The sequence below is a fragment of the Lissotriton vulgaris genome, chromosome 2_1 (assembly GCF_964263255.1).
Source record: "Lissotriton vulgaris chromosome 2_1, aLisVul1.2, whole genome shotgun sequence".
NCBI lineage: Eukaryota > Metazoa > Chordata > Amphibia > Caudata > Salamandridae > Lissotriton > Lissotriton vulgaris.
In genome coordinates this window covers 828296960-828320881 of record NC_141687.1, presented here as the reverse complement: position 1 = coordinate 828320881, position 23922 = coordinate 828296960, and the positions used below count along the sequence as shown (strand labels likewise).

The 23922-nt window shown below is 49.0% G+C and overlaps 1 protein-coding gene across 1 annotated transcript in view; it reads left to right on the top strand.

Moving 5' to 3' along the window:
• Window positions 1–23922, top strand: part of LOC147731234 (lanosterol synthase-like) — a 310880-nt gene that overhangs the window by 162575 nt on the left and 124383 nt on the right. The window contains exon 10 of the mRNA XM_086954169.1: window positions 4070–4097. Coding sequence (XP_086810295.1) covers window positions 4070–4097 — 28 coding nt within the window. The remainder of the gene's footprint in view (window positions 1–4069; window positions 4098–23922) is intronic.

Genomic DNA, 23922 nt, shown 5'->3' with positions numbered 1-23922 from the left:
CTATGGCTTGATAAGGTTTTAAACGCTGATATTGCGTGCTTATCTTCTATTTGTTAATTGTTGGTTATTCATGACATTAAAAGCGCGAACTTTGTCAGGAATCGCTCATGGCCACTCTCGATCTCAAATATGCATATTTCCAAATACCCATTCATCCAGCCCATAGGAGGTTTCTTCGATTCACGGTAGCCAAGAGCCCCTTCCAATTCAGAGTTTTACACTTCAGACTTTGCTCTGCCCCGAGGATCTTTACCAAGTGGCTGGCACCGGTGGCATCTTTCCTAAGGAAACAGCATTTTCAGGTCTTCCCATACCTGGGCGACTGGTTTGCTGAAGGCCCCGTCCAAGGGGGCTGCGGAGGAAACGGTCAAGGCATGTACAAACCTATTCAGGAATCTGGGTCTCACTCTCAACAGGGAGAAGTCGTCTCTCTTGCCTTCCAGTACAGTACTTTTTTCTGGGAGCTATCTTGGACATGACTCTCAGCAAAGCCTTTCCATCTCTCGAGAGGCAGGAAAAGCTGAAATCCATGGCTCATACGCCGTTACACATCCCTTCTAGGAGTGATTTTTTCTTGCATTCCTCTGATACCCCACTGTAGATTGCGGATGCGATCTCTTCAGGAGAAACTAGACAGGCAATGGCAACAAGTTCACAGCTCATTCGACGACAAGGTGTTGATTACTGAGGAAATGAGAAAGGCAGCCTTATGGTGGACTAAGGAAGAAAACTTATCCCAAGGTCTATCCTTCGCAAGCAATCCAGCTCCTCAAGTGGTAACAACAGATGCCTCGCTGGAGGGCTGGGGTGCGGTGCTTCAGGATTTACATGTCAGCGGACATTGGTTGCCCCAGCACCATCATTTTCACATCAACCTCCTGGAGCTCAGAGCGATCCAGCTGGCGCTGCAGGCGTTTCTTCCACGATTGCTAGGGTCGGCGGTTCTCGTCCACACGAACAACACCACGGCCATGCACTACATAAATAAGGAAGGGGGTACCAGATCTCTTCGGTTATCTCAGGAGGCCCAAGAAATTTGGGAGTGGGCAATCCTACACGGAATAGCGCTACAGGCAGAACACCTGCCAGGAGTGCTAAACGAAAAGGCGGACAGACTCATCAGGCTGTCATTAGTCAGCCATGAATGGGAACTGAACCAGACGGTCTTGGAGGAGACTTTCCATCGGTGGGGCAAACCCTCAATAGATCTCTTTGCCACCGCGATGAACAGAAAATGCCAGTTTTACACAAGCAGGTTACACCATCGAGAGTCACTGGGGAATGTGCTTTCGATAGCTTGGTCAAGAGCATTTGTGTACGCCTTTCCCCCCATTCCTTTGATTCCAAGGCTACTCAAGAAGATCAAGGGGGAACCATGCAAGATGATCCTAACAGCTCCTGCTTGGCCGAGGCAGTTCTGGTTCATGGAGCTGCACCTCCTTTCTCTGCCTCCTCCACTTCCTTTGCGGGTGATTCCGGATCTTCTCACGATATCCCAAGGTCAAATTTTGCATCCGGATCCTCGTTCCTTACACCTGACAGCATGGCTCCTGAGCATCAAGAGTTCCTAAACCTTCATCTCTCGGATGAGATAAGAGAGGTTCTTTCTCAAGCTAGAGCCTCTTCCTCTAACAAGACTTTCCGTCTGAAATGGAAAAGATTTTGCATCTGGTGCGAGAAGAAGGGTGTTGACCCTTTCTCTTCTCAGCCTCATCGGGCTCTTCCTTATCCCCTGTCCTTGGCTAAGGCAGGATTGGCTCATTCATCCATAAAAGTTCATTTAGCGGCAGTTTCTCACTACAGGCGCACTCCATCTGGACCTTCTCTCTGGTCATCCAGAATTGTCAAACAGTTTCTCAAGGGTCTGCTTCGAGTCTTTCCTCCGGTGAGGCCTCTGCCTCCCACATGGCATTTGAACTTGGTTCTCACCCAGCTGATGAAACATCCCTTCTAACCGATTCACCAAGTAGACATGAAATTCCTCTCGTGGAAACTGGCACTCTTTCTTGCTCTCACTTCGGCAAGACGCATTGGGGATTTGCAAGCTCTCACAATACAGGAACCTTTTTTACAATTCAAAAGAAATACTGTAATTCTAAGGACTAATCCAAAGTTCATACCAAAAGTGCCTTCAGACTTTCATTTCAATGAACCAGTGATTCTCAAGACTTTCTTTCCTCAACCTTCCTCGCCGGCGGAAACGTCACTTAATTCTCTGGATGTGCAGCGGTGCTTGAAATTTTATCTGGACCGCACTAAGGGATTTCGTAAGTCTTCTCATTTATTCATCGCATTCAGTGCTCCTCGCAAGCGCTTACCCCTGTCAAAGCAGGGTATTGCTAGATGGATCTCCAGTGCCATTCAGTACTGTCACTCTGCAGCAGGCAAGCCTCTAGAAGGCAGAGTTAGAGCACACTCCACAAGATCCATGGCTTCCTCTACGGCTCTCTTTGCGGAAGTGCAGATCAAAGACATTTGCAAAGCTGCGACTTGGAGCAGCACGCACACCTTCACGAAGCATTACTGCCGAGAAACCTTGGCAGAGGAAGACACGGCTGTAGGCCAGGCAGTCCTGAGGAGCCTCTTCCATTGAGTGGTGAGCTTTCTCTACTATCCCTCCTTCCTATGATTTCACATTTTGTATCTAATGATAATGCTGATTACTGTTTCAATGTGTATTTATTTTCTTATCAAAGTATAGATTCTGAGGTATTTCTATATTTATGTCACAAAATGTGAATTATTGCTTACTGCTAGCTACTCTGATACAAGCTATGGGAATCTATGAAAGCTCCAATACTGGGGCAAGAAAACAAGTTACTTACCTGTAACTTTGGTTCCCCAATATTGGTAACTTTCATAGATTCCCATGCGCCCACACTCCTCCCCTGGGAAAGCTCAGCCTTCAGCAGATGGGTTACTGTTACACAATGGCTACGAAAATCTGAGGGTCTGAGGTTCTCTCAGGAGGGTTCTATGGGGTGAGGCTAATCTGAGTGGCTGTTGCTTGGTTTTGGTCTCTTTTGCAAAAAGGGTGGATATGCTACAAAAGGGAATGAGGCCTAGGTCTTTTCCTTTCTCTTTTGTACCTACTGCTCACTGGCGGCTGGTTATAAGGGGTGAAAGGGGCGTTGCCCTACCTAGCATCCGAGAGGAAAGAGAGAATGAATGTACAGCACGAAGCAGCTTTAAATGAAGTGCTCTCTGGCTGCTTCGTGCTAATTGTAAGACGGATTCCGATTCTGTGGCTTTAAATGAGAACTGAGGTCGGATAGAGACAAGTCCTCGGCCGCATGTGCTGGCTGGGGGCGACGGCTATTGCTCACCTTTGAGGCACACTCGAGGAGAGAGTGATGTCAGCATGGTAGGAGTGGCCGGTAGAAGCGGTAATGGTTAACTTGTACACAGGGCGCTAATGCTGTGGCCCAGGCGTTTTCAGCACAGAGCCTTGGAAATAAATGGTATGGGGCAGGGCTGGCCTACATCGAGGTAGTAAAGTGGGTGGCAACAACTGAAGGACTCCCTTCATGTTTGTACTGTGTTTAAGCCTCCTGATGGCGCTATAAGTGGCAATGGTTTCAGTACGTCTCTGGTGATTTGGGGGGGAGGGGGGGGGGGTCAGACCATGCCCTAGCACGCCCCACCACTTTCAAAATCCACCAGCCTCCCCTGCTGCTGCTATGTTATTTTGTTGCAGAGACTCCCATTCCGACGACGGGGAATGATACAAGCTATTGGAATCTATGAAAGTTACCAATACTGGGGAACCAAAGTAACAGGTAAGTAACTTGTTTTTTTCCATTTCTGCTTTCCTTCACGCCTTCCTCTCCAACCTCTTTTTCCTCATTACAGCTGACAGTCTAACAAATGCAACATAGCCACCACTTCACATTGCATAAAGCTCATAGCGCAGTTTCACTAATCACTGACTGCTTTGTGCTATGGTCTATGCTGGACATACTTTTATATGGTTTTGTGATCTTAGCATATGAACAAGGGTTGGGAGTCTCATAAAAGCTATATGTTTAATCCTTATATTATCATTATTTTCAATCCCATTTTTTTCTAGGCTGGGACTGGATGGCATGAAGATGCAGGTAATTTATATATATATATACATGGAACAGGAATATACTGTTACTTTACATTGCTAAAACGTTACAGTGAATGTATTTGCTCTTTAGTACCTTACAAAGTAGCAATTTAGATGAAACCAAGAAAAGGCTAAAGTGGTGAATTAAGGGATTAGTAAATCTCCATTTGCCTTCTGCATAGGAAAACCCTTGTTAAGTTAGTAAGGGCACAAGTTGGCGCAATAGTGGCTCCTGTTGGGAGTGTTACAGGGCGGTGACGTGGGGCGGGGGAGAGGCAGGGTGGGGGGGGGGTAGTAAACACCGGAATATGGATGAATATATGGATGAATGCAGATAAATTGACAATTAAATCAATAAAACGAATTTCGTTGCGTGCTCTGCATCGCATTTGGCAGGCAACGGAATTCGTTTTATTAATTTAATTGTCAATTTACCTGCATTCATCCATGTTCCGGTGTTTACTACCCCCCATCCTGCTCCTCCCCACATAACCGCCCAGTAGCACTCCCACCAGGAGCCACTACTGAGTTAGAGTTAGAGGTAGATGTGGGGTGGTCGGTGCTCTCCCCCCCCACACTATTTAGGTCAGGTCTTGCCTACAGTTGTCGAAAAATCTCTTTTGGATCATACCAGAAGCTGACAATGGGCTTTGAGCCTACCCAATGCGTACCATTTATTGGCTTTCTTGTCACTGTCATTTGGTTACTTATTCAATTACTTTAACTCCTCTTCTTTAATTTATTTCTCCCCTGAAGCATAGCATCTATGCCTTCATTTTGATTGGATGATTTGGATCTTTCCTCTGCTCCGATTCAGGCAACTGCTTTTTTATTCATCTCCCTGGGAGTGTAAGTGCCTTCTGGCTCTCTCCTTAGGATGCTGCTCACACCACCGAATACACCCCCATTCTCAGAGTTGCTGCCCACCTCTTCCAGTTTGTCTGTAAAATCACAGCAACAGGTGTCTTTTGATGAGCTATGTCTAAAGAGCAGTTTTAAAGGGTCGTTTTGTATTATCTATTGCATTTACCATTGTACATGAACGCACAGGCCTTGGAACAGAAAGACATTTATGGTGCTAGGAGATTAGCTGTCTGCTGCACTTACTCAGCTGGCATTTGAGGCAGAAGGTGTACTTAGCATGACTGAAAAAGGAGATAACTGTTCTCCTTGAGGCCCATAAACGTGCTCCCTGCATTATGCTTTACTGCACAGGACCAAATAGCTGGAGCATGTTTGATTTCCTAGTCTTGTGAAAAGTAAATTAAGTCTTGGCATACATTTTTAGGTCGAGTATCAGAGTGCATGCGCTGTATGCAAGAACTCCTGTAAACACTCTACAGAATAAAATTTCAGCTGCTGCCTGCTATTGGTTTATAGCTCCATTGCTTTTGTTTACTGGCTCCTTGTTAGCCGGTGCTCCAGATACATCACTTCCATTTGGCAGCCAGGAGCATCGGCCAACTACAGTGGTGGCATGTTACTTTCTTTAGACTGGGCTCGTCTAAACAAAGGTGCACGACCACTATTAAAGTGAAAGAGCGGAATGGGGCTCTTTTATAAAAAAAGCATGTTTGTGGTCTTGAGAAACAAATGCACCAGTAGCACCACCAGTATCACCACCAGTATCACCACCACCACCACCAGCACCAATACCACCAGTACCACCACCAGTACCACCACCACCAGTACCACCACCATCCCCACCACCAGTACCACCACCTCCACTACCACCACCAGTACCACCACCACCACCACCAGTCACACCACCACCACCAGTACCACCACCACCAGTACTACCACCACCAGTACTACCACCACCAGTACTACCACCACCAGTACCACCAACAGCATCACCACCACCAGTACTACCACCACCAGTACCAACACCACCAGTACCTGAACCACCACCAACACTAGCACCACCGCCAGTACCTCCACCACCACCAGTACCACCACCAGCACCAGTACCACCACCACTAGTACCACCACCACTAGTACCACCACCACCAGTACTACCACCACCACAAGTACCACCTCCACCATCACCAGTACCACCACCACCAGTAACACCACCACCACCAGTACCACCACAACCACCACCAGTACTACCTGTACCACCACCACCAGTACTACCACCAGTACCACCACCAACACCACCACCACTGCCACCAGTACCAGTACCAGCACCACCAATACCAGTACCACTACCAGTACCACCACCACCAGTACCACCACCACCAGTACCACCACCACCAATACCACCACCACCAATACTATCACCACCACCTCAGCGCCTCGCGCTCCTAGTAATAGCAGGGGCACTGTTGAGGCCGGAGCTGCAGCCAAGACCATCCCTCCCTCCATGCGTGCCCTAAAGCACAGCCCGCCCTGCACCAGGAGGTGTAGCAAGGGTCCTACTACAGCTGGAGTGTTTATTAGGCCAAAGATAGCAATGACATTACTCAATGCCACACTGTACACTCAAATCACAGAGAAGACAGGGAATAGCCCACCTCCCGCTCTTCCTCCTGAGCCGCGACAGTGTAATCACAGTGCAAAAGGTATTGGAGCGCTTTGTCAGTGTTTGCAGCTCGGATCATATGTAACTCTCACTTCACACTTTGTGTCTGTGTAATTTACAACACTTACACATCTTCTTCACTGAACTATTTATCACTACTTTGAAGACTTTGCAGACCGGTCTCTTCCTCAGATATTTACAATCTAACAAGCAGTCGAGAAGGCCCTTTATTGCAATGCAATGGGTCTCACATTTGCAAGAGTTTAAGCCATTAGTATTGTAAATTACAATGCCTTTTATTTAGGTTTTAAAACCCAAAACATAAATAAAAGGCATAGTCATCTACAATAGCAATAGCTCAAAGTCGTGTGAATGCGAGACCTATTGCATTGCAAATGCTTGTTCTTTCAATTCTGCCTCATCATTTTTAAATTATCTTTAGAGTTTTCTTAATGAAAATCATTTGAAAAATAGAGCAGGACATTTTATAAAGATTTTAAAGTATTGAATGTATTGTAGTTTTGAAATACCGTAAGATATGTTTACTTTTTCTCCAGTATTTCAAAAAGTTTTTATTCCTTCCTTTCGGCAATGTTTTATAAACGAGTATTGACAAATCCTGTAGCTTGGCACACCCCTGTTTAAAAATAGTGACAATTTCAGCTATTTCTGAGTTCAATTATACACTGTTATGTGGTAACCTACATGTGATTTATAAAAAGTAAAACCAACCAATAAATATTCTTTTGTTGCATGTGTAACTGTAGATACACATGCTGTGCATTCTTTCACCATCTAGTGTTGGGCTCGGACATGTACAACTTGTTTTTCTCCAAATGAAGTCTGTTGGAACTGGGGTAGCTTGGCCTAGGGCAAGACTAGCATATCAGAGGCACAGTGTAAAGGTTGCAGACCACCCAAAAGTAATTCCACGCAATAGCACTCAAAAAGAAAACACTACACCAAAAATGTGGGAAAATACGTACTGCTTTATAAAAATAATATACTCTTGAACTCCTAGCACAGTTTGGCAATCAGTATTTACAGGACTATACAGTTAGTCACACACCATGACACTGTCTGGCATGTAACACTTACTCTTCCATAGGCTAGTTTAAATAAATAAGGCCTGTACTCCACAATTGGTTTTATAAATCAATAGCACTCTTAAAATGTTGCACAGGTCATCAATTAATTACCATAGTTCATTACTTTAGTCATGTACCATAACCATGGCTGATTGGTAACCCTTCCACTCTCTTAGGGCAGTTAAGCATTTACTGTACTCTGCTTACGTCATATCATTTCTAAGCACAGCATTACTCTAACGTTTGACAAGAACAGCCCCTAAATCAGATCAGAGCAACATTTTCATTTATATGGGAAACATTACAGTTCCTCTACTATCTATTTGAAGGCAATTGTTTTAGAACCACTTAAATTAACAGTTAAATTAGCCCTGCCTGGGCTTCCTTATGGACCCTGTACTCTTGGGGACAGAGTCTCAGTGTACTCGCTGGTAGGGTATCTAGCAAACACACCAGTTTCTCTCGTAGCAGGCACTTCCCCCTATAACCACCTCCTTACTTGTGCTATACCAGGCGGTGGTATTCTTGCTGCGCCCGAGGGTGAAGGAAAATTAGTGAGCAGGACAGGAGAGAGCCACGCGCTGGCGAGATACCCAGCCTCTGGGGCCCCCCAGCTCTCCTCTACGTGACACCAGCGACCAGAGAGGCAGATTTCACTCAATTTCCTTAGCCGCTTTTACGCTTCCTAGACCTCCCCTCCCGCTCACGCCAGCCTCACTGTGTGGCGCTCGAGCAGGGGAGAGAAGCTCTTATTTGCCGCTGCCGCCGTGGGACTCCCGGCACTCTTCCTCCGCTTTTCCTCACACGGGAAGGGGACGCGCTGATCTCCTGTACATGCGCGAAGCGCTCCTCAGCTTCCAGACCCGCCTGCCAGCTTCCGCCTCCTGTGATCCGGCTCCGCCTCACGAAGCCCGGCAGCTCAACGGGACATGCGCGAAAGGCGAGTGTCTCACCGCCTGAGACCGCGCTGTTCGTTCGGCGCTGCCCTCCTTCTCCGCCCACTCAGAAATTGACAAGGGCTTCGCGTAGTCCGCTCCTCACCTCAGAGCCCTCAAATACAGCTCCACATTAACGCCGCTCGCCCAACACCGTTGCAGGAACAGAACGGCTAGTTGTATGACCGTCTCTGCTCCCTCAGCACTCACACGCTGGCCCAGGTGTAGCACAGCTCGTGGTCCCGCTGCCTCCGCGTCCCCATCCCTCGTTGTCACAGGTAGGAGGAGGGATACGGGGGGGTTATGGCACCAGGGGGGCGCGGTTCCAGCAGTTGGGCAGCACTGGAATAACAAGCAGAGCAAGGGGAGGGGGCACCAGGATAAGCCCCTTTCCGTGGGAGAGTCCTACTACAACAGTCTCTCTAGAATCGTTCTGCTGGGCAGAGGACTGCACACCGCAGCACTGCAGTCTCCTTCTCCTGAGGACTTCCCCTGTATAATTTAGACAAGGGGCAAGCTAGGCGCCGAGGGTCTCCAGGAACCCTCAACAGCGGGGCCAGGACAAGTAACCAAAAGGGGAGTAGTGGGATGGATCAGTAAGGCAGCTTCCCAGTCCAGGAGGTCAACCCTAGGTCTAACCTTTTCCCACCCTTAGCTACAGCCTGTCCTCCAGCTGACTCTCACAGGTAGACAAAATGGCTGCCCCGCATTCCGCCTTATATAGGCTGCCCTTCAGTGGTCCAGAATGGACCAGAATGTTCTAGAATGCCCTATGCTAGGCTATGGCCAAGTTCTGTGTGTGACAGTTAGGGCAGTTGGTGGCCACCATTTTAGGTGGTGCCAACTTTCCTGTCAGAACAGGCCTCTGGGCCTGAGGTAAAAGATTATGAGGGGGAGAAAGAACACCTATCCCCCTGGCCAACACCTACAAAAAGTCAGTAGACCAAAAATTATTAAGGGTATGAGGGGCAAAAAGGGGACAAAATAAATAATAATTAGGAGGGACTTCGCCAAAAATCCAGACAGGTCTAACACGCGTCCCCCCCAGCTGAAAGTGGGGAGAACTACCCAACCCCTTGGGAGTCCTCATCACTAAGGCGGAAATACCTGGAGAGACCGTCTGCATTGGCGTGGTCCACTCCAGGCCGATGTTCCACCCGGAAGTCCATTCCCTGTAGGGAGATGGACCACCTCAACAACTTGGGATTTTCCCCCTTCATTTGCATCAGCCAACGAATGGGTCGGTGGTCAGTCTGAACCAGGAAGTGCGAGCCAAAGAGGTATGGCCGCAGCTTCTTCAGAGCCCACACCACCGCAAAAGCTTCCCTCTCAATGGCACTCCACTTCTGTTCCCGGGGAAGCAGTCTCCTGGATAAGAAGACTACAGGTTGATCCAGGCCCTCTTCATTCAGTTGCGATAACACTGCCCCAATGCCATGTTCTGATGCATCTGTTTGGACAATGAACTCCTTGGAGAAGTCTGGGGCCTTCAGGACCGGTGCCGCACACATTGCCTGTTTCAATTTCTCGAAAGCTTGCTGACAAGCTCCCGTCCAAACTACCCGTCGAGGTTGTTTCTTGGAGGTGAGCTCTGTGAGGGGCGCTACAATAGTGCCATACCCCTTCACAAAGCGACGGTAGTAGCCTGTGAGGCCCAGGAAAGCTCGGACCTCAGTCTGTGTCTTGGGGGGTTCCCAGGCCATGATTGCCTCAATCTTCGCCTGCAGGGGCTGCACAGTCCCCCTACCCACCAAGTGTCCAAGGTACACAACCGACCCCTGCCCAATCTGGCATTTGCTGGCTTTGATGGTCAATCCAGCTTGTCTCAGGGCCTGGAGAACGGCTTGCAAATGCTGCAGATGGTCCTCCCAACTGCTACTGAAGACAGCAATGTCATCCAAGTAAGCAGCAGAGAAACTCTCCATTCCAGAGAGGACCTGGTTCACCAGCTGCTGAAATGTGGCAGGGGCGTTCTTGAGCCCAAAGGGCATCACACAGAACTGGTAGTGTCCCTCAGGCGTGGAGAAGGCTGACCTTTCCCTTGCTCCATCTGTCAAGGAGATCTGCCAGTACCCTGAAGTGAGGTCAAAGGTACTCAGATATTGGGCAGCTCCTAGCCGGTCAATCAATTCATCCGCCCTAGGGATCGGATGAGCATCAGTCCTTGTCACTGAATTCAGTCCTCGGTAATCCACACAGAACCTCAGTTCAGGTGTGGTGCCTGGTGGTGCGGCCTTTGGCACGAGCACCACCGGACTGGACCAAGGGCTGTTGGAAGGTTCAATTACTCCCAGCTCTAGCATCTTGGCAACCTCTCCATGGATGCTAGCCTTCACCTTGTCAGACAGCCGGTAGGTCTTGGACTTCACTGGTGGGCTGTCTCCTGTGTCCACGTCATGGGTACACAGGTGGGTCCTTCCCGGGACAAGGGAGAACAACGAAGAGTACTGCTCCAGGATCTGGCGGCAGTCCTCCCGTTGCTCAGGAGTTAGAGTAGGAGAGAGAATCACTCCCTCCACTGACCCATCCTTCTCTTGAGACGAAAAGAGATCTGGGAGAGGTTCGCTTTCCGCTTCCTCTTCCCCGTCAGTCACCATCATCAACATGACCTCGGGCCTCTCATGGTGGGGCTTGAGTCGGTTGGCATGCAGCACCCGTAGGGGCTGTCGAGGGGTCTTAAGGTCCACCAGGTATGTGGCCTTACCCTTCTTCTCCAACACCTCAAAGGGGCCTGTCCAGCGATCCTGGAGGGCGCTAAGCTCTCCAGGCTCCATCACCCACACTTTCTGTCCAGGCTCCAATTCCACCTGATGAGCATTGTGGTCATACCACTCCTTCATGACTGCCTGTCTGGCCTCTAAGTTGTCAGAAGCTTGCTTCCACAACTTCGCCATTTGGCTCCTGAAGGCCAGCATGTAGCTCACCACATCCTGGGGGGGTTTCCTGGGAGACTTCTCCCAACCATCCTTCACCAGGCTGAGAGGACCGCGTACAGAGTGCCCATACAGAAGCTCAAAGGGGCTGAAGCCCACTCCCTTCTGGGGCACTTCCCTGTAGGAAAAGAGTAAACAGGGCAGGAGGACGTCCCATTTCCTCCGCAGGCTCTCGGGCAGACTTCTGATCATGCCCTTCAAGGTCTTATTAAACCTCTCAACCAGTCCATTCGACTGGGGGTGATAAGGAGTGGTGAACCGGTAGGTCACTCCACACTCCTTCCACAATGCCCGCATGTAAGCTGACAGGAAGTTGGTCCCCCTGTCAGACACAACTTCCTTGGGAAATCCCACTCGGGTAAAGATTCCCATTAGGGCTCTTGCCACTACAGGTGCAGTGACTGTCCTCAGAGGTATTGCCTCTGGGTACCGTGTGGCATGATCCACCAGTACCAGGATAAACCTGTGACCAGCTGTTGTTGGTGGATCCAAAGGCCCTACAATGTCGATGCCCACCCTCTCAAAGGGTGTGCTAACGACTGGAAGTGGTTCCAGGGGAGCCTTTAGCTTCACCCCTGTTTTCCCACTGGCCTGGCAGGTTACACACGTCCGACAGTATGTGTTGGACGCCACTTTCATCTGAGGCCAGTAAAAGTGGAGGACAAGCCGTGCAAAGGTCTTGTCCTGGCCTAAGTGTCCTGCCAGGGGTATGGCATGAGCCAATTCCAAAAGAAAGGCTCGGTACTGTTGCGGGACTACCAAGGCCCTTGATGAACCAGGCAAGGGTACCTTGGGTTCACTGTAGAGGAGTCCATCCTCCCAGTAAATATGGTAATGTCCCGTAACATCACCTGCTGCTTGGGCTTCAGCCTGTCGCCTCAGTCCCTCAAGGGTGGGGCACTCCCTCTGCCCCTTACAGAATTCCTCTCTGGTGGGACCTCCCTCCACATGCCACTCCGCAGGGATGGGTAAATCCTCCAGAGAGTCTACTTCCCCCTCCACGGACTCCTGGTCCACCACCGCAGGTGGCCGATCTGTCTCATGGGGTGTGGAAGCCGGAGCAGGCTTTCTCTGTCTCCGGGTCTGTCCCTTCTTAGCAGCGGGTTGGGCCATTGTTCCAGGCTCCAACCCAGGCGAACTCCCTCTCCGGGCAGTCGGAGACCGTGTGCTGACACAGGCCCAGTCAGGTGTACCCAGCATCGCAGAATGCGTCCGGTATTCCACCTCTCTCCAAGTGTTGTGTTCCATGTCATTCCCCAACAGACAATCGACTGGCACGGCAGGGCTTACGGCAACTCGAAGTGAACCTGCAACCCCCTCCCACTCAAAGGGAACCTCAGCCACTGGATAGTGGCCCATTCTGCTGTCAGCCATCGCGGCGGGGTGGAGTACATTAGGAACAACCTGCTCTGGAGACACCAGCTGACTTCTCACCATAGTCATGCTGGCTCCTGTATCTCTCAGAGCCTCCCCTCTCTGGCCATTGATGGTAACCCATTGCGCATACTTTGTAGTATTTGGGGGCACCTGGATCTTTGGCACCATCTCCCGCTCTCCCAGGGACACTAAGGTGACACCCGCCCACTCACCCCCCTTATCTAAGGGCAACTCCTCCCCGAGCGCTACACTAGCTACTCCCGGTGACTTTCCTCCGGTGGGAGGGGGTGGTCTCTTTGGGCATCTGACATCCCCCTTATAATGTCCAACACCACCACATTCAAAACAGTGGAGAACCCTGGGATGCTGGCTTTGGCCAGGATTAGGGTTTCGGGGCGGGTTTGCCCTAGGGGTGAAACCTGCTCCCTTCCCTTGGAAGTTATTTTGGGGACCTTTAGAGAACTCTTTCTTTTTCTCTCCCCCCTCCTTCTTCTGGGGGGCGCCCTGTCCGGCTTTTTGAGATTCCCCTCCGGTCCCCTTGGAGGACACCCGGGTACTTGTCCAGATGTCCGCCTCCTCTGCAAGCTTCCGGGGATTGGTCAGCTTGCTGTCCACCAGGTGTAGGCGCAGCTCGGGAAAACATTTCTCGAGGAGGTGTTCTCTCAAAAATAGATCGTACAGCCCCTCATAATGTTTCACCTCACTGCCCTGGACCCAACCCTCTAAGGCCTTTCTGGCGTAGTCAAGGAAGTCCACCCAGTTCTGAGTACTCAACTTGTGGCTCCCCCTGAACTTCTGTCGGTACCTTTCTGGGGTAAGCCCGAACTTCCTTAACAACGCCAGCTTCATGGTGGGGTAGTTAGTTTGTTCCTCTGGTTCCAGGGCCAGCAAGGTGTCCCGACCAGCAGGAGGCATGTACCTGTACAAACCACCCCCCCAGTGCTTCTCCTGCACCCCATGAACCCTCAGAGAAACCTCATAAGCAGCCAGCAACTTTGCTATATCGTCCCCCTGACTGAAGCTCGCTATCAGGTCTTTTGGTAAATGGGGTTTGGTCTCCCTGGCTGACTCCTTTGGTTCGCTGCCACCATTCCTACTAGGAGAGGACCCCCGTCGCAGACTTTGGAGCTCTAGTTCCTTTAATCTGAACTCGTGGGCCATCCTCCTCTCCTCTTTCTCCTGCTCCAACTTAGCCAACTCCCACCTTAACTGTCTTTTCTCCCTCCTATCGGTGAGCTCGGCTTCCGTTAGGCTTCCCCCAGAGATGCTACTGCCCCTTCTGGAGTAGGACACTGGTCCTGGGAGTAAGTTTTCCCCTTCAGTGTGGAATAACTCTTCTACCTCCCCCACCATGTCCTGGTCGGCCTCTTCATCCTCCTCCTTCTTTCCTTGGTGTGCCTCCACCCAAGCCCTAAGACTGGTCTGGAGCTCCCCCTTCCTGGCACCATGTTTGAAAAATACCCCATTTGCTGGCAGAACATTTTCAATTGTGACACGGAATAGACCTCTAGGTTTTCCACAGCGAACTCCATTGTGAGTCAGGCAAACCTAGATGCACACCAAAAATTTCAGAGTTGCAAGGGCAACCTAAAGCCAACTCCACCCACCACCAGGAATACATTTGGAAAAATCAAAAAGACAAATTGGGAGGGCCGCAAGGAGAAAACTCCTGGTGTAGGTTTAGTGTATTACGTCAAATTACTAGTGAGTAGCTGTAACCAAGTCAGTATCCCACCGCTAGGCACCAATATGTTGGAACTGGGGTAGCTTGGCCTAGGGCAAGACTAGCATATCAGAGGCACAGTGTAAAGGTTGCAGACCACCTAAAAGTAATTCCACGCAATAGCACTCAAAAAGAAAACACTACACCAAAAATGTGGGAAAATACGTACTGCTTTATAAAAATAATATACTCTTGAACTCCTAGCACAGTTTGGCAATCAGTATTTACAGGACTATACAGTTAGTCACACACCATGACACTGTCTGGCATGTAACACTTACTCTTCCATAGGCTAGTTTAAATAAGGCCTGTACTCCACAATTGGTTTTATAAATCAATAGCACTCTTAAAATGTTGCACAGGTCATCAATTAATTACCATAGTTCATTACTTTAGTCATGTACCATAACCATGGCTGATTGGTAACCCTTCCACTCTCTTAGGGCAGTTAAGCATTTACTGTACTCTGCTTACGTCATATCATTTCTAAGCACAGCATTACTCTAACGTTTGACAAGAACAGCCCCTAAATCAGATCAGAGCAACATTTTCATTTATATGGGAAACATTACAGTTCCTCTACTATCTATTTGAAGGCAATTGTTTTAGAACCACTTAAATTAACAGTTAAATTAGCCCTGCCTGGGCTTCCTTATGGACCCTGTACTCTTGGGGATAGAGTCTCAGTGTACTCGCTGGTAGGGTATCTAGCAAACACACCAGTTTCTCTCGTAGCAGGCACTTCCCCCTATAACCACCTCCTTACTTGTGCTATACCAGGCGGTGGTATTCTTGCTGCGCCCGAGGGTGAAGGAAAATTAGTGAGAAGGACAGGAGAGAGCCACGCGCTGGCGAGATACCCAGCCTCTGGGGCCCCCCAGCTCTCCTCTACGTGACACCAGCGACCAGAGAGGCAGATTTCACTCAATTTCCTTAGCCGCTTTTACGCTTCCTAGACCTCCCCTCCCGCTCACGCCAGCCTCACTGTGTGGCGCTCGAGCAGGGGAGAGAAGCTCTTATTTGCCGCTGCCGCTGTGGGACTCCCGGCACTCTTCCTCCGCTTTTCCTCACACGGGAAGGGGACGCGCTGATCTCCTGTACATGCGCGAAGCGCTCCTCAGCTTCCAGACCCGCCTGCCAGCTTCCGCCTCCTGTGATCCGGCTCCGCCTCACGAAGCCCGGCAGCTCAACGGGACATGCGCGAAAGGCGAGTGTCTCACCGCCTGAGACCGCGCTGTTCGTTCGGCGCTGCCCTCCATCTCCGCCCACTCAGAAATTGACAAGGGCTTCGCGTAGTCCGCTCCTCACCTCAGAGCCCTCAAATACAGCTCCACATTAACGCCGCTCGCCCAACACCGTTGCAGGAACAGAACGGCTAGTTGTATGACCGTCTCTGCTCCCTCAGCACTCACACGCTGGCCCAGGTGTAGCACAGCTCGTGGTCCCGCTGCCTCCGCTACCCCATCCCTCGTTGTCACAGGTAGGAGGAGGGATACGGGGGGGTTATGGCACCAGGGGGGCGCGGTTCCAGCAGTTGGGCAGCACTGGAATAACAAGCAGAGCAAGGGGAGGGGGCACCAGGATAAGCCCCTTTCCGTGGGAGAGTCCTACTACAACAGTCTCTCTAGAATCGTTCTGCTGGGCAGAGGACTGCACACCGCAGCACTGCAGTCTCCTTCTCCTGAGGACTTCCCCTGTATAATTTAGACAAGGGGCAAGCTAGGCGCCCAGGGTCTCCAGGAACCCTCAACAGCGGGGCCAGGACAAGTAACCAAAAGGGGAGTAGTGGGATGGATCAGTAAGGCAGCTTCCCAGTCCAGGAGGTCAACCCTAGGTCTAACCTTTTCCCACCCTTAGCTACAGCCTGTCCTCCAGCTGATTCTCACAGGTAGACAAAATGGGTGCCCCGCATTCCGGCTTATATAGGCTGCCCTTCAGTGGTCCAGAATGGACCAGAAGGTTCTAGAATGCCCTATGCTAGGCTATGGCCAAGTTCTGTGTGTGACAGTTAGGGCAGTTGGTGGCCACCATTTTAGGTGGTGCCAACTTTCCTGTCAGAACAGGCCTCTGGGCCTGAGGTAAAAGATTATGAGGGGGAGAAAGAACACCTATCCCCCTGGCCAACACCTACAAAAAGTCAGTAGACCAAAAATTATTAAGGGTATGAGGGGCAAAAAGGGGACAAAATAAATAATAATTAGGAGGGACTTCGCCAAAAAGCCAGACAGGTCTAACAAAGTCTTTTCGAGTCTCGGGACCTAGTGACTCCACCTATTAGTGGAATTATGCCTGGGCATTGGCTCCATTGTTATATTGTTTTTTCTCCGCCATTGAGTTCAGACCTGTCGTTGTGAGCTCCAGTTCATGACGTGTGGTGTTCTTGCCGGGCCCCCGGATCCATTGGTCCTACAAAGCAATAATGCTTCTCAACTGTCATGTTCTATTAAACTCTGTGCCGGCTACATACCTCTCGGCTCAGTGATGGAAAGGTCTCTATTTCGATACTGTCCTACTTGCCAAGCCAAGTACCCGAGGTCCGACATTCACGAAGTTTGCAATCTCTGTTTGTTCCTGACTCCAAGAGGATTCCTGTTTGGCTTTATCTTGCGTTCCATACCAAAAGGCTCTACAAACCGACATGCTCGTTGCCTCATCCAGACCACCATGGCACACAAACAAGAGGCAGAAGACACTCCGGACATCTTTGGAGAGCATGAGGAGTCTGATATTGAAGAGGTGGAGGCTCCGGCTGATGAGATGGAATTGTCAGAAAGCATTAACTCTGAGGTAGCTATTGAGGCTGAACAACCTTCCCCTGCCCAGCAGCAGCAAAAGACTGCAGTGAGTACTGATGCTCCCCTTACTCACCACAAAGAGGTATCTGCCTCAAGCTCTTGTTCCCATGAGGCCTCTGGTGCGCCACTGCCTTCCCACCAGGGTCGACACCTACATTTCGAGATGGACCTGATGCCTGTTTCAAATTAGATGCCGAAATCCTCCCCGAAGCATAGAGCCTTGTCTGCTGCCTGGGCACCAGAACTGAAGGCACATCCCCAGACTCAAAAGGGGTGGAGCTGAAGATTTTGGAACAGAAACACCTTGAACCAAAACACTCGTAGCCGAAGGCAAGTTCAGCATGAAGACCCGCCGACTGGAAGCAATCGACATCGAGCTCGACACCCTCCGGTGGGCGACTATCTATAACATCGAGGCTGTCTTCCACCACTGCCTCCTCTGTGGCTTTCAAAGACTGTGGGCAGCTAATCCTTGATCGGCTTCAGGAACACCTGGATGCCCAGCAACAGCAGACACATATCCAGCCAGGCATTGGGAGCATCTTGGTAAAGTTTACCAGGTGCTGAAGGACTCTCTTTCTCATAAGAGGATGTTGACTTTTGAGGAGGCTATCAACCTACCGTTGCAAACCTCTCACAAGAGGCCTAAGAAGCACGACAGGGCTACCTCTCCTCTATCTCCTGCTTGTCCTCCGCCTTCTCTCCCTCCTTCTCTTCTGTACCACCTGTGTTGCCTTTAGAGTCATAACAGAACTCACCAACAGGTTCCTTACACTCAGGGGGTAAAAACAGTCCTAAACCCCTTTTTTATGACCCATGTGACCCGATTTATGACCCACAGGGCCTGAACCCTTGGGATAATTATGATATTGAACTACCTGCAGACACAGATTTGTACCTCGCCAAGCCTTCTTCAACCGATGATGTCACTGAATATTATGAGGTACTACACAGGGCTGCCACATTCCACAATGTTGAGCTTCACGTGCAGCAAGAATAAAATGATTTCCTTGAGGAAACCTTCTCCTCCGCTCAGTGTTCCCTCCAATATCTCCCAAGGCTGAAAGGGGTCCTCAAACCTCCAATTGAGATTTTCAAGGAGCTTGTCAAGGCAAGAGTCATTAAGCCTAGGGTAGATCGGAAGTATAAAGCCTCCCCTAATGACCATGGCCAGTTCCCCCCTGACTCCCTGGTGGTACATAATGCCAGAAGTCGCACAAACACCTAGAGTTCTGGGCATGCAACCCCTCCTGATTGGGAGAGTAAGAAGATAGATGCTGAGAGCAAGAGGGTGGTAGCACAGTCTGCAACTAATTGGCGAAAAGCCAATTCCATTGGCTTGCTCTCCCGATATGACTGCACACAGTGGGACCAAATGGCAGATTTGGTAGAACATCTCCCAGAACAGTACAGCAAAAAAGGTCAGCAGTCATTGGCAGAGGGGAAGGTTATCTTGCATACTAATATTCGCTATGCTTTAGACGCAGTGGATGCAGCCACTGGCGGCATTAATTCCAGCATTGTCTTGCAACACCATGCATGGCTGAAGGTTACTGGTTTTAAACCAGAGGTGCAGCAACACTTACTAAATGTGCCTTTTTATCATCACCATCTCTTTGGCCCTCAGGTCGATAAAATGATCCAAAAAAATAAAAAAGACAGATACAGGAAAAGCGATGGTCGCCCTTCAAACACCGCCCACTCAAGGCTCCTTTCAGCTCTCACAGTTTCATAGCGCATCTAAAAACACCCACTCCAGAATCCTCTTCCACATTCACCAAGCCACTACACCTGTCCACCTCATGGGGGTACTACAGGGCTGGATACCAGGGCAACAATTGCAATGGTAGAGGTTAAAGTGTAGCCACAAAAGGAACAACCCTCTCAAAGAAGTGACAGCCTTCAGCCTCCCCTGATCAGAAAAACCTGTTGGGGGGAGATTAAAGGAGTTTGTGGCCCATTGGTCTGAATTTACCTCATACAGTTGGGTTCTAGACATCATACAGGGGGATATTGTCTATAACTCCCAAATACACCTCCAAACATTCCCCATCGCCAACACATATTTTGTTCCGTGCCTCTATCATGAGGAGGTACATGTCCTCCTGGACAAAGAGGTCATAGAACCTGTTCCGCATCAACACCGCAGAGAGGGTGTATACTCATTCTATTTTCTTATCTCAAAGAAACACGGATCCCTCAGGCCCATCCTTGATCTCTGGCCTCTCCACAAATACATTCTGTCGGAGCACTTCCACTATGGTGACTCTACAGGACGTTATACCACTCTTGCACAAAGGCGACTTCATGACTGCCCTGGATCAGTAGGACGCCTACTTCCACGTACCCATCCAACCCAGCACATCGCAGATATCTCAGGTTTGTGGTAAGAGGATGGCATTATCAATGCAAAGTGCCACCCTTCGGGGTTACCACTGCACCAAGAGTCTTCACCAAATGTCAGGCTGTAGTGGCCACAGATCTCAGGAGGAGCGTCATCCATGTGTTTGCTTACCTAGACGACTTGCTGATCAAGAGTGCCACACAGCAACTCTGTCTATCCCATACTCAGACTATAATTCACACCTTGCACAGTCTAAGTGACACCAACAATCTGACCAAATCCCACCTTCAATTCCTTCACATACTGCCCTTCCTTGGGACCATCCTAGATGCATGTGTGGGAAAAGCTTATCAGAGCCCACCCAGAGTATAAGCCTTACAAAACATGGTGCCTCTTTTTCAGCCAGATTGACAGGTAACAGTCAGAAATGTGATGTGTCTACTAGGCATGATGGCGTCTTGCATCGCTGTAGCCCCTCATGCCAGGACCCACATGTGCCCTTTACAAGAGTGCCTAGCGGCACAGTGGTCTGAAGTGAAGGATCATCTAAAGGATCTAGTGTTGGTGTGGGGCCGCACACATTGGTGGTGGAACACAAACTGCCTGTTGCAGGGGCGGCCCTTCCTGGACCCAGCTCTGCAAGAGACCATCACCACAGGTGCATGGCTTACAGGTTGGGGAGCGCATCTCAATCGTCTCACTGTTCAGGGTCAGTGTACCCTGTCCAGCAACCTTCACATCAATCACCCGGACCTGGTAGCCATCCAGTTCGCTCTCTGGGCTTTCCACCCACTCATTCAGAAGAAGACAGTTCTGATACACACAGAGAACACAACTGCCATGTTTTCATTACAAGAACAAGGGGGCACACATTTACTGCAGTTGTCCAGTGTGGCCCACAGCATCAGGAGGTGGGCAATCCATAACAAAGTCCATCTACTTATTCAAGCCATTCCTCAGCCCTTTCCTACAGTGGACAGTGATCTAGCAGACCTGCTCAGCAGGACACATTAACAAGTCCATGAGTGGGAACTCTACCATCAAGTCCTACATACATACTTTCACCGTTGGGGGTTCCCACAGATAGATCTGTTTGCCTCCGCCAAAAACGCAAAGTGCCCAAACTTAGCCGCCAGAATATCACACCCACAGTCTCTGGCAAAATGCGGTATGGATGAGTTAATATGGGATATTTGCATATTCTTTTCTGCCTCTCGCACTCCTACCGTTTGCAATAAAAAGTCTGAGACAGAAAACACTCACGCTCACTTTGGTAGTACCAACCTAGACACACCAGCCATGGTACTCCACACTACTATAACTTTCTCTAATCCTACACAAGAAGCTCCCAAACAGGCCAGATCTTCTAACACAAAAGCACAGCACTCTCAGACATCCCAATCCTTAGCTGCTCTACCTTGCGATCTTGCTCCTGAGGTCTTAGGATTTGGTTACCTTAATCTACCACAAGACTGTTTATCTATTTTTAAGGAGGCACAACAACCTACTACCAGGGCATGTTAGGCAGCCAAATGGAAATGGTTCATGCAATATTGTCTTCCCAAAGAAATCAATCTGTTTACAGTGTCTACGCAACACTTTATATGTTACTTCCTTCACCTGCGGAAGTCAGGACTTGCCTCTACATCTTATCGTTTACATCTGGCTGCCGTAGCTGCATATTTGCAGAATAGACAACATATTTCCCTATTCAGAATTGTTCATTAAAGCATTCATGGAAGGCCTCAAATGGATTAGTCCACCACGGACAGCACTGCTCCCGACTGGAACCTTAACATAGTCTTCACTAGACTGAAGGGCCCCCCTTTTTAGCCTCTTCCCTCTTATCTGCTTCAATTTGTATCCTGGAAAGCAGCCATCCTTGTAGCCATTACCTTTCTCAGAAGAGTCAATGAAATACACGCTCTTACCTTAGAAGAGCCGTTTTTACAAGTACATAAAGATAGAGTGCTTGTCAGAACCAATCCCAATTCATCCCTAAAAGTTGCCTTTAGTTTTCACCTTAACCGTACAATCGATCTACTCCACGTCTTTCCACATACCGAAACGGTAGCAGAACGCACTTTGCAAACTTGATGTCAAGAGAGCGCTAATGTACTATATTAACAGGACAAAGCCCTTCCGTAAGACTCAACAGCTATTTGTTTCTTACTGCAAGCTCCAGAAAGGACGTGCTATTTCCAACGCAGGGGTTGCACAATGGTTGGTCAAGTGCATACAGACCTGTTATGCCAAACAAAAAGTACCATGCCCATCCCTCACAGACCTCATTCCTCTCGTAAGAAAGGGGCTTATATGGCTTTCTTAGGTAATTTACTATTAGCTGACATCTGTAAAGGAGCTACTTGGTCTACCCTCATACCTTTACCAAACACTACTGTATGGACGACCTGGCTAATCAACAATCTAGCGTTGGCCATGCGGTCTTTTGTACACTTTTTCTATCTTTTGCAACATCCTCAGGCAAAGCCACCTCTTTAGGCAGGTCTGATTTACAGGCTATGTCCAGCATGTGCATCTACAGCTAAACATGCCATGAACAGAACATGTTACTTACCTTGTAAGCATCTCTTTGTGGCATGTAGTGCTGTAGCGTCACATGCGCCCACCCTCTTTCCTGGTCACCTGAGGTTGTTGCAGAAATGTTCCTTTCTTTCATTAACTTTATTTTTCTGCTTTGCATGGCCATGTTTTCTTTTTAATTACCTATGCTCCATTCCTAACTTTGCCCTACGTACGGGAAAAACAGTCTAACAAAGGAACAGATGCCCAGGCGCAATACCACTAATAGGTGGAGTCTTTAGGTCCTGTGACTTGAAAAGACTATGGGCCCGATGTAGGTAAATCCCATTTACCGATTTAGAAATACCGAATCTTACCGATTCGGTATTTCAAAATCGGTAAATGGGATGTAGGTCCCAACATCTGGATTCGTTACCGAATCCTTAACATTTCTTTAATTACCGATTCGGTAAATACCGAATCGGTAATGCCCATTCATTCCTATGGGCTTTGAAGCCCGTAGGAATGATTAGGCATTACCGACTCGGTATTTACCGAATCGGTAATTAAAGAATTCACAAGGGTGCAGGGGGTGTCACTTTGACACCCTCTAGCACCCCCAAAACGGGCATGTGTGCAATGTGGCACACAGACATGCCCTAAGGGCACGTCTGTCTGTCACATGGCACATGTGTACATGCACAGATGTGCATGTACACAGGAATCGGTATTTTACCATGGATTTGTATTCCATGGTAAAATACTGATTCTGTAAGCCATGTGCCAAAGGTAAATTTTCTACCTACATTGCTTTTTCGGTAATTTTAACGAATCGGTAAATATTACCGAATCGATAATTATTTTACCGATTCGGTACATATTACCGAATCGGTAAATATACCGATTCGGTAATGATACCGATTCGGTATAATTACCGAAAATGTGCCCCTACATCTCGGTAGCCCTTTACCGATCGGAAACGGACGAAAATCTGTATTTTCGGCCGATTCGGATCGGTAAAGGGCTACCTACATCGGGCCCTTAATTAGAAGAAAAAAACTGGTAGTAGACATCCGAACCCAACACTAGATGGCAGAAGAATGCACAGAATGTGAAGCTACAGCACTAGGTGCCACGAACAGATGCTTACAAGATAAGTACCATTTTAATTTTACATTTCGGTGTGATTATGTTAACTCGATATTTTTGTAAACTAGGCTTGTTCAATTTTTAGTGTGGAACATGATAAGGATATGACATTACTTACTGTGAAGCCATTTCCTATAATGTCATTGTGAATTACATATAATGTGTCCACCTGCAGTGTTTCTTAGGATTTGTGCCCTGTGTATACTGACCAACTCCTAAACTCAACAAGTAGCCTGCATAGACCTAGACCTGCCTTCCAGCCCTACAATGCCATAAGCAAAAAGCACTGGCAAAACCAATATGTCTTGCTTTAATTAATGTGGTGGCTGCAGCGCATGTGAACGCTGGCATTCATAAATGCTGATTACTTGTGTTGCAAGTACAACTGCTCTTTATCACATTGACGTCTGCCCTACTGGCTTTGAGGTGCTCGGAAAA